This window comes from Gossypium hirsutum, chromosome A13 (assembly GCF_007990345.1).
Source record: "Gossypium hirsutum isolate 1008001.06 chromosome A13, Gossypium_hirsutum_v2.1, whole genome shotgun sequence".
Classification (NCBI taxonomy): Eukaryota; Viridiplantae; Streptophyta; class Magnoliopsida; order Malvales; family Malvaceae; genus Gossypium; species Gossypium hirsutum.
The window spans coordinates 100,765,044-100,776,634 of NC_053436.1; the positions used below are offsets into that span (position 1 = coordinate 100,765,044).

General features: G+C 30.5%; 1 protein-coding gene across 1 annotated transcript; it reads left to right on the forward strand.

Moving 5' to 3' along the window:
- Positions 1 to 3,581: 3,581 nt before the first annotated feature.
- On the forward strand, positions 3,582 to 5,843 carry LOC107894408 (benzyl alcohol O-benzoyltransferase). Its single transcript, XM_016819685.1, has 3 exons — positions 3,582 to 4,046; positions 4,465 to 4,492; positions 4,776 to 5,843. The coding sequence occupies exons 1-3, from the start codon at positions 3,597 to 3,599 to the stop codon at positions 5,591 to 5,593; spliced, it is 1,296 nt and encodes a 431-aa protein (XP_016675174.1). The 5' UTR covers positions 3,582 to 3,596; the 3' UTR covers positions 5,594 to 5,843.
- The last annotated feature ends 5,748 nt before the right edge of the window (positions 5,844 to 11,591 follow it).

Genomic DNA, 11,591 nt, shown 5'->3' on the forward strand with positions numbered 1-11,591 from the left:
TCCCTACTATCGTCCTCTCTCTAATATTCTTCTAACACCTATATTCTATTCACCTTAACTTATGTATTGATCTTCGTTCTTCATGTGAACCATCATGAATCACCACAACGTTATCTTAGCATCAATGATACCAATAATCAAGATATTGATACAATATGTTAGAAATTAGAACACCATATTATTGCTTATTTCTTTTCATAAATAGGGCAATTTTTTTTGTATGACAGTAAGATGTAGGTGATGAAGGACTTGTGGTGGGGAATTCATATCTTACTTTTTGCATCTGACTGTCTTAGAAGGTTTTGATTTAGTTGGTCTAGACTAGAGGTGCTTAAGACTTGGAGCAGGGATAGGTCCATGTAAGGTATTTAGATAAAATTTTCAAGTTTGGGTTGGTTCAACTCGAAAAAGGGTTTACTTTTTCATAAGCTCGACACAATTTAAGTAAGATAAACTTGGGCTCGACCTAATTTTCCCATATTTGGTTCTTTTTAGATTAATTTTTATCTAGAAATAATTTAAAAAAAAGTATAATTTACTAAATGCATTAAAAATAGTAAAATAAAAGTTTTCTAACACATTAAAAAGTATTTATATTAAAAACACAAATAAATATAATAAATATTTTATTGTATTAAATATAATTTTTAAAATTTTATATTTGTGTTTGATTATTTAGTTAAGTAATTTTTTTTTAGATTTTGGGTAATGAATTTAATTGTTATTAAATTAGTGATTTAATAAATACTTATTATTTAATATATTTAATTAATATAATATTTTTACAATATAATAATAGCCCTGGCCAAAAGAAATTTTACCTAATTATCTAAGAAAAAGACTTTTAATTTGACTAAGAACCCTTTGTATTTTTGTCCAATATTTTTTTTAGACGGATGTTGGACAGATACTTGGCCATGAGGAGTTTTAGTCTGAAATCAGAAGTTTCTTCTGGTGGTATTATAGTGGACAGGTATTTGATTTGTGGTGTTCTCACATTTGTCAGTTGTTGGCTGTTTGTGCATCCCTATGACTATGGTGGTGCCATGTGTTATCATGGTGGAGGTTATCGTTAATAAAAATAATATATATTTTTTTGCATTATTGATAAAATCATTTTGTAAGGTAGACAATTTTATTTTTGGATTTTCAATGTTTTCTTTTTCTTATTAATAAGATAATCAATTAATTGTGAGTAAAAGTCGATTTGATTTGAAAAAATTTAAAAAAAATTAAATTCGAGTTAAACGAATTGAGTTATTCAAGTCAACTCGAATTTTTTTCGAATTTTAAGTTTGAATCGAGCTTAGTTTTCGAATTCGAATAACTCGAACAATTCGAATAAACAGAATATTAAGCTATAATAATTTATATTATTACCCTAAACTCCTAAACCTCTTCATTTTCCTCTAAAACTTTTACTCCCTCCTATTTTCCCCCCATAACTTTTGCTCCCCTCCCATCCTATCCCCTTTTACCCCAAACTCATTCCCCACCCCATCCCACCCCCCCCCCCTTTTTGAATATTTCCCCCCAAAATTTTACTCCTCCCATTTATTCCCCCCAAAAAAATTACTCTCTAAACTTTCAAAATTTCTTACGTCCTCCCTAAACTTTTAATTCTCATCATTTACCCTCAAATAAAAAATTAAAATAATCCAAAAAAATTCCTAAACCTAAATAATAATAATAAAATTATTTATATCTACTATTTATATTATTAAATTAAATTTCACATTTTGTATTATTTATATTATCGAATTGTTTTATCATATTGAATTTTTATAAATTTTTGCTAAAATTGAATTATTGATGATGCCATAAAATATTCGTGTTAAAATTTTATGTTGATATCAATTTCACATTTTATCTTTAAGTTAATTTTAATTAAAAAATCACTTTTTTTACAGTAATATATTTTTTTATTTCAAAATATTTAGTGACAAGAATCAGAAGATAATTGAAGCAACTAAGCAAGTAAAAAGTTAACCCGTATATAAAATATTAATAAATAAATTATAAGGAGATGACAGTTAATAACAAATTTGATTATGGTGGGTGACAGTGATTACAAGGACCTAATTTTTTTTAATTTAGCTCGAACAAATATATTTGATTTGATTCGATTCGAATTCCATCTCACTCAACTCGATTCGAGAAATTTTCAAATTGAGTTAAAATGATAAAATATAATTCGTCAACTCATTAACTCAAATTTTTTTTATTTAATTCAATTCAATCCAACGCTAAACCCTATAATCAACTATAATTCAAAAGTCATGCATTCGCACTTCATTTTCATAAAGTGCAACTATAATTCAAAAGTCATGCACTCACTTCATTTTCATAAAATGGCATCCATTTACTTGATTGAGTCCACATTATCATACTGAAACCTGATTTTGGGGTCATAAAATGGCATCCAATGATGGGGATCCAAATGGTCCTTAGTGTCAAGCATCTCCTTCACAAAATTTATACCTATATATATTAGATGATTTTATTTCAATTTTAGAGTATCTTACTTTGCGACAAGGCATCTTTGGGATTAAGAAGATTTAAGTAGCTGATAAGGGCATTGTATATTTCCTTTAATTTAATTTATTTTTATTTTTATAAAGAAAGAAAAATAAAAATAAATATAGAGGAAAGTAAGGAGAGAGAAAAAAAATATTCATTTCATGCTTGTGTTTATGCTATAGTCGTGACAGTTTTTTTCTTAAAAAAAGTAATATATTTTTGTCAAATACGTTTTGGTTAGAATGATAAGGTTAAAGATAATTTTAAGTTGTGACCTATTAATTGGGTATTCATTTTATTTAAAATAAATTGAGTCTAAATTATCATTGTCTCCAAAAAAATTTGATAAGATTGAAACTTTAGAGTCTTTAGCGCTCGTCTCCAAATCTCACCCTAAATCAGGAGTAAGCTTTGTCCAAATTTAACTCACCTTAAACTCCATCACATATGAGTCTTGTTTAGAGTTATTCTTGTCTAGATTATGTTTGATGTTTACTTTTTAATGATTAAATTTACTTGTATTGTTTAAACTTGTTCTCTTAAAAAAAATACTTATAATTTTATATAATCTTGATGTATGAATAATTTATTTTATATACATTTTACTAAATTCAATCATATAAGTTATTTTTAAATTTTGTGAGGGTAAATTTTTTTTTATGTTGTTTTAATGTCATATCTCAAATTATTATTTTTTTTTGTATAAATACATCAACAAACCTAAACCTTGATATTGGAGTATGAACAAATTACCTTAACCATTATTTCTTTATATCGTTGAGATCTTACATACTTATCTCCAAATAAAGCATAAAATGGTTCATATATGCATCAATCAATTAAGCCGATGCAGGTAATAAATAAATTGTTAGTAATATTTTTTTGTTTTTTCCTGCAATTTCTTTTTCTTCATTCATTGCGTAACATGACAAATCTAAATTTGACTTCTATCCCTAAACCTTAAATTTGACAACTAAACATGACAATTAAGCCGATCCTTCTGGATTCGTTTCCTACTATAAAATCATTTTCACAGAACCACAAATACTTGGTATGTCCATAGATTTCTAGGTGCCATGGCAATAGCTTCTAGCATTCCTCTTGTATTCTCTGTCCAACGATGCAAACCCGAACTTGTGGCTCCAACCAAGCCCACACCACATGAACATAAACTTCTATCTGACATTGATGATCAAGCGGCTCTTCGCTTCCAAGTTCCATTTATCCAATTTTATGAGTACAATCCCTCCATGCAAGGAAAAGATCCAGCCGAGGTTATTAGGGAGGCACTTGCAAATGCCTTAGTGTTTTATTATCCATTTGCAGGTAGATTAAGGGAAGGGCCTAATGGTAAGCTCATAGTGGATTGCACCGGTGAGGGTGTGATGTTTATAAAAGCCGATGCCGATGTTACTCTTGAACAATTTGGCAATGCACTTCACCCACCATTCCCTTGCTTTGATGAGCTCCTTTACGATGTTCCTGACTCCGAACGGATGCTTAATTGCCCACTATTGTTAATTCAGGTAATGAATAACCCACTAACTATTTTTTATTTTATATTTAATTATTGTAATATATATTAAAAAATTATTATACTAATAACTAATCAAAGCAAAATTAGTTGGAAATACTCACATTTTCACGATTTTAAATCCAATATACCCTTTATCACCAAGAAAAAAAAATCAAATATACCCATAAAAGTGGAGAGTGGAGTAATTTGATTCTTGTACTTGATGGTGAGAATACTTATTTTTTATGACAAATTTCAACTTTTTAGTAGTTTAAAATAACTTTTACATCTTAAACTTATTTATCAAAACAAGGCATTTTAGGCTAAATAATTCTTATATTAAAAACTAAAAGAATCTATAAACCTTTATCCATCTACATTGTTGTTTTTTTTATCTTAGCCTGTTCATTTTTCATCTTTTTAAAAAGATTCAATTAGCTTTTGCTTGTTCTAAAAGTATCAAAGTCTATAATACCTAAAAAAAATCTTGATTAAATGAGGTATAGGGGTATATGTTTGAGTAGTTATTTCTTATGGTACCATCCAAAATTGCATCTAAAAACCATCTAAGTATTCATCACATTCATTTTTCTTTCTTCACAAGTTACTCAACATGATTTAATCTTTAAAATATTAATTTATTTAGTTTATTAATTTACTTTTTAACAAGTAACGCGACTAAAATGCGATAGTTTCATTTTTGCTATCCGCTTTAACCATGTAATATGTGATGGCATAGGCCTAAAACAATTCATGTCTACCATAAGCGAAATGGCACGAGGTGCAACTTCATGCTTCATTTCACCCATTTGGGAAAGACATCTCTTAGATGCTGGAGATCCACCTCGAGTCATATTCTATCACCATGAGTATGATGAAGTAGAACCTACCGCCATCTCTTGGCCATTGGATAACTTGGTTCAACGTTCTTTTTTCTTTGGCCCTGTTGAAGTTTCAACTTTTCGTAGTCTCCTCCCACTCCACCTTTGCCATTGCACCACCAAGTTCGAACTCCTAACAGCTTGCTTATGGCGTTGTCGAACCATTGCTTTAAACCTTAACCCCAATGAAAAGGTACGCATGCTATGCACCGGAAACTTACGTTCCAAATTCAATCCTTCATTGCCATTGGGATATTATGGGAATGTCATTGTCTTTCCAGCAGCAATAACAACAGTTAGAAATCTTTTCCATAATCTATTAGGGTATACAGTGGAACTAGTGAAGCAAGCCAAAGCAAGCATGACAAAGGAATATGCCAAATCAGTGGCAGCTTTAATGGTGCTTAGGGCTAAACAACTTAATTTCACAAAAATTGTTGGATCTTTCGTTGTATCTGATTTAACAAAAATAGGATTTGAAGACATCGATTTTGGATGGGGTAAGGCAGTGTTTGCAGGGGCAGCAAAAGCTGTTGGGGTGATAAGCTTTTTCGTATCAACCAAAAGCACGAAAGGAGAAGTTGGAACTTCAGTACCTATTTGTTTGCCAGCTCCGGCCATGGAAAGATTTGAGAAGGAATTGGACATGTTGAAAGGCCATCTGCTAGGGTTTTGAAACAATTTATCTAGAAGAAGTATGAGGCTCAGTCAAGAACTTGAGTAACAACGTAATAAATCTGGATAAAGAATGACAAAAACTTTGAAATTCAAGTCTGGAGGTTTTTTGAGCAAACAAACAGAATCTGGCTTGAACTATGAAAGCAAAAATTGAGAGAGTATTTTTTTTGAATAATTTCTGTTGAAATTCATTAATTAATAAAAGATGGCACAATGCCTATACACATACCAGTCACAAGCTGGTCAGCTTTAACATATTTACTATTTTTAGACTTAATTGTAACTTGTACTGCTTGCACATTGCAACTTGCAAATCACAAATTGCATAATTAGGTAAGCTAATCTATCAATCTTATCAGCTCCGAATGCATTAAATACATTACCTTCTTGGTTCTAATTAAACTAAGTTAAAAAATATTACTTAAAGTAACAAAATGAAACCGAAATAGAACAGTAGCATCAACTTCAGTAGTTGCATGTACTTCATCTGGAAATATTACAGCAGCTTGATCTTCATACTTCATCCACATAATTTGGACTGCATGGACTGCTCCTTGGCTGTTCATATGCTGCATGCATGCCAACTTCAACACCATCCAATTCAGGGTAAGGAAGAGAGTAATTTATTTAGTTATTTCAACAACTCTATAAAAGTAGTGTTCGGTATCATTTTTAAGATTACTTTAATGATAAAATCACCAAAGTGACCTTAAATTAATGCATAGCATTCACTGATGTTGTAATGGTAATGTGCAGTTTTGTCACGTACCACGGGAGGTTAATAGATTTGTAGATGTTCCCGTGGAAGTGGATCGAGAGAGGATGTTAATGGCTTGGTGGTGATATCAGCCATTGTTTATCTCGTGGTTTTTTTGTTGTAAATGGTCTAGTGGTTTGCGTTTGGGAGCTTGTGTATATTTATATATTTGTTTGATTATAAAAAAACTTCTATTATAAACAACTTCTACCAAATAACTTTTATGGAAAGATAAGAAAATCTTAATTAAATAATGAAAAGATAAGAAAATATCAAATATATATTTGTTTTATTAGAAACAACTTTTATGAAATATTTTTAAGAAATATGCTAAACAACAGAAAATATTTTACATAGGTTCATCCAAACACCAGAAAATATTAGTTTTGCTAGAAAAGTATATCATTTCTAGAAATTATTTTCCAGAAACCATTTTCAATGAAACAAACAGAGACTAAATGTTTTATTGCTTTTACCTCTAAAACTTATGGTGAGCTTGAATTTGCCTCTTGTTTGAAGATATTAATGGTGATCCCAATATGGCGTGTTTAAGGCACTTCAAGAATTTTAGGAATTTTGTGACTCGACTCTCTCCCCTACCTTTCTTATTGCTTCTACTCTTCCCACCATTCATGGATGCTAGAAACTTTCCCTTCCTTTTGTCAAGCGTAATTGTGGTACGTACTTTGAAGCTAAAAATTACCTTGGTTTGCACTTGTTCCAAGTTATTGTTCTACTACTTGTTTGAACAAGATTTTATTGAGATCCGATATAGTGCCTTGGTTGGCAGTTCAACATTAGCCACCATCTCAATTTTGTGATCGACCTCCCTCTTGGATGGTAATTTTTTGGGCAACTCGGCAAGCATTTCATCAGTAAAAGACTATGGTACTTTTGCCACCTTTTCGAGGATCTCATCAACGGGTTTTTGAAGCTCATTAGACTTCAATGTTACCAAGAGGGAACTTCATCTTTGCACACACCTTTGGCAAACTAGATTGCGGATAATACCTTGGTTCCAACATCCATGTGACACCTCCTACATGTGACACCCCCTACTCGTATCCGTCGCTGGAATAGAGTACGAGGCATTACCGAGAAGCATGAAACACTTACAGATAATTTAAATACATTTTCATAACAACTTGTCTCGATTTCATAGTATTTCATATTTAAGCTTTATTCACCAAAGTATTTGAAATATCATCTTTATGCAAATAGCACACATGAGGTACATAATTCCATAATTATGAATGAACACATTTATCAAACATATTCCATGTTTTTATATATATCATAGTTTCATATTTCCATGTATCAATTACCATCACTTCCTCATATTTTAGACAAATATGTGTAACAATTCATAAATATGCAATTCACTAACTCTTCCTGCCAATCACGATTTAAATTGCCAAATCACTTATTGAGCCCAATTTCAATGTTCACTAAAATCTATCATATAAATTTGGATGTACGTATTCATCAATAAATTCCATGTACAGATATCGTCATCTCATATTTCCACATACATTTACTTTCCACATTTATGAATTCAAATAGCATATACAAGACATACCAATGTATTTCAAGTATGTTTTCATGATATTTCATTTTGAACTCAGATTATTTCATACTAGAAGTTTTCTCATTAACTCATTTGGAATACCAATTCATATGGATAATACACTCAAGGCGTAAAAATATATAATCACAAATGAACTCATTCATCAACCAAGTTTTATGCTCATGTCTCATCAACTCGTATTTCCTTATGTTACATAATTCCATGTAATACTTACCAAACTTCTTCAAATTAGTGAACATTTTAAGGAATTGGTCTGCACCGGTATGCACTGAATTTCACTGATAATTACTGATGCCATAGCATAGCTATGGTCTTGTCACTAGAATGCGATAGCTCTACTATGGTCTTACATCTTATACACATATCACACCGATGCCATATCCCAGATATGGTCTTACACAGAAATCACTTGTCACTTGTAGCTGAAGCTACCACTATTCACTGATCAGGTAGCCGGAGCTACCATTTTTCACTGATCAAGTAGCCGATGATCAGGTAGCCGAAGCTACCGCTTTTCACTGATCAGGTAGCCGAAGCTACCACTTTTTACTTGTCATTTGTCCTTGATCAGATAAGTGTAGCCAAAGCTATCACTTATCATTTTCATTTGTCCTTGATCAGATAAGTGTAGTCGAAGCTATCACTTATCACTTTCACTTATCCTTAATCAGATAAGTGTAGCTGAAGCTATCACTTATCACTTGTTGTCATGGTCTAACCATGGTCTTTTCCTTCAATTCATCTTGTCACTTAACTGAAATGCTTAATTTGATCATTTATTCAATTTTCATGCTTTTACATTATTCACGATTTTATCATCAATACATATGAAATAACACATCATGAAATTCATAAAATTAACAAATGATCACTAAAATTTAGCCATATAAACTTAAAAGTTTGATTTTTGCATTATAACGATAATCATAGTTTCATAATAAATATTCTAAATAAAACATTATATCATTTCTAATTCAACACTTATCGATTATAATCAGGCATGTGATCAATTTATACACAAGTCATTCATATATATATGTATATTTTTCCTCCTCCTCCTCTCCATCCACATCCTTAGTATAAATAACACACTTGTAAGTAACATTATCCATAATTTTCACTATTTACTTATGTGAATATCCAAGCTATTCATCAGTGTCATAGTCACTAAATTATTTTTATCTTGAGCTACAGAACTCAAAATTAAGATCCATAAATTTTCCCAAAAACTAGACTCATATGTCTTCTTACCATAAAAATTTCATAATTTTTGGTTTGGCCAATTAATACATTTTATTCATTGAAATCTCCCCTGTTCTGCTATCTAACAGTTCTAACCCTTCTTCACTAAAAATTAATTATCTCCTCGTACAGGATTCGAATGATGTTCCCATTTGTTTCTCTTGAAAATAGACTCATTCAGGATTCTAAAAATATAAATTTAAGCCCATAATTATTTTTATCCAATTTTTTATGATTTTACAAAGTCAGAACAGGGGAAACCAAAATCATTCTAACCTTGTCTCACAAAATTTATCATATCTCATGATTTACAATTCCATTGCTTACATCATTTCTTCTATAAGAAACTAGAGTCAATAAGCTTTAATTTCAAATTTTATTCATCCTATAATCTCATTTATAAAATTTTTAGTGATTTTTCAAAGTTAGACTACAACTGCTGTCCAAAACAGTTTTAGTGCAAAATGTTGATGTCCATTTTGCCCCAAATTTCACTATTCATACAATTCAGTCCTTGCTCAATTAACCCCTCAATTAAGATAATTTTCTCAATTAATACTTTTCCTAGACATTATAAGTTATTTCATAACTATTGAAATTCAGAATTTCCACATAAAACTCTAACTTCAAACTCTTTTACAATTAGGTCCCAAACATTCACTTTCTATTCAATTCTTTCAATAAAATCATCATATAAACAATTTAAAGCTCCAATGCCATGCCAAATCATCATATACTTCCAGCACATATTCATAGAAACTTTCAATTTCTTTCATAGAATCAAAAATTAATGAATTCAACAAGTGGACCTAATTGTAAAAGTCACAAAAACACAAAAATTTCAAGAAATAATCAAGAATTGAACTTACCTGAAGTAAAAATATGAAAAACCAGCTTAAGGGAACTCTTCCATGGCGTTTTTTGCTAATGAGAATGCAGAAAAATAAAGAGAAATCTAGATAATTCCACTTTAGTCCTAGCTTTATTAAGTAAATTTTGCAATATTCCAATTTTTCCCTTAATTCTCCTTATTTTCTTGCTGATTTCATGCCCTTGCCGTCCAGCCCAAATAGACCTTGGGTCTATTTCCTTTTAAACCCTCTTTCTTTTATCATTTAAGCTATTTAATCATCTCCCACAATTTTGCATTTGATACAATTTAGTCCTTTTTGTTCAATTAACTCTCAGAACTTTAAAATTTCTTGACAAAACTTTAATAATAACTTATTAACACTCCATAAAAATTTATAAAAATATTTATGGCTCGATTTAAAATTCTCGAGGTCTCGATACCTTGTTTTTTATTCTAATTATTTTAATATTTATTTTTAGTACACTATTCACTATTTCAAAATTTTTCCTAACTTCACATTTAACCTATACCCATTAAATTAATAATATTTCCTACTCATTTTTTGGATTTAGTGATCTCGAATCACTGTTTCGACACCACTGAAAATTAGGCTGTTACAATCCACCTCACAACTAAACTATACTACAAATTGATGGTGAATATTTAGGATAATCAGCAAAATGAACTAGAAGGGCGTTGATCAGGTTAAGGAAGTTTAATCCAACAAACAAAGTCATAGTCATCAATTGGTATTGTTGAATCTGGTGCCCTAAACATATGAAGCATTTTGATATAAAAGAATAACCAAACAATCAAGTATAGACATAAAATTAATCCAATAATCAATTTATTAATTAACCAATAAGCAATATTAGCACAAAATAAAGCTTAACACCCAAATAGACATTTCATCAAATAGTTTATATGCACAACATAAAGGTAAAGGTAAGAAATGCTCATTTAGATGTGGAACCAATGACACCCAAAAGTTTGATCCATCTCCATTTACAAAAGTCTTTAACAAAAATAAGAAAGTAAACAACAAAAAAAATCTATTCTAAAAAGAAAAGGGAAAACCTAATCTAAAAATGAAAAGAAAAGAAAAAGGAGAAAAAAAAACCTAACCTAAAACTATGGAAAGTAAAAAAAAGATGATAAGTCACCAAAATCAACTTTCAAAAGCTTATAAAGTAGTATTTATAGTCTACTAACATTTAAACTAACATTGAAATTATGCCTTTAAATAAAAAAGTGACTTAAGTTTATTTGGACAGAAAATAGCTCTTGCATTTTTTCACCCATCAGGCTTTGGTGTCGTGACACCCAAGCTTCGGTGTCACAACATCCAAGGTAGTGGGAACGATCTTGGCTTTGGGGGTTTAGGATCCCTCTCACTCAAAGCACAGGTACTATTTCAGGAAAAAGTTTATTGCTATAAATATCACAACCAACTCAGTTTTCAAAATTTTATTTTTTTGTTGTGCAAGAAATTTGTTTACGAATTGGATTTTTTCCAACATGTATTACCTCAATAGATTCCTTTCTAACCCAACCTC

Coding starts and splice junctions, on each gene's coding strand:
- LOC107894408 (XM_016819685.1), top strand. CDS start 3,597: ATGGCAATAGCTTCTAGCATTCCTCTTGTATTCTCTGTCCAACGATGC. Junction 4,047..4,464: donor GCCCACTATTGTTAATTCAG/GTAATGAATAAC, acceptor CTTTTTAAAAAG/ATTCAATTAGCTTTTGCTTG. Junction 4,493..4,775: donor AGCTTTTGCTTGTTCTAAAA/GTATCAAAGTCT, acceptor GTGATGGCATAG/GCCTAAAACAATTCATGTCT.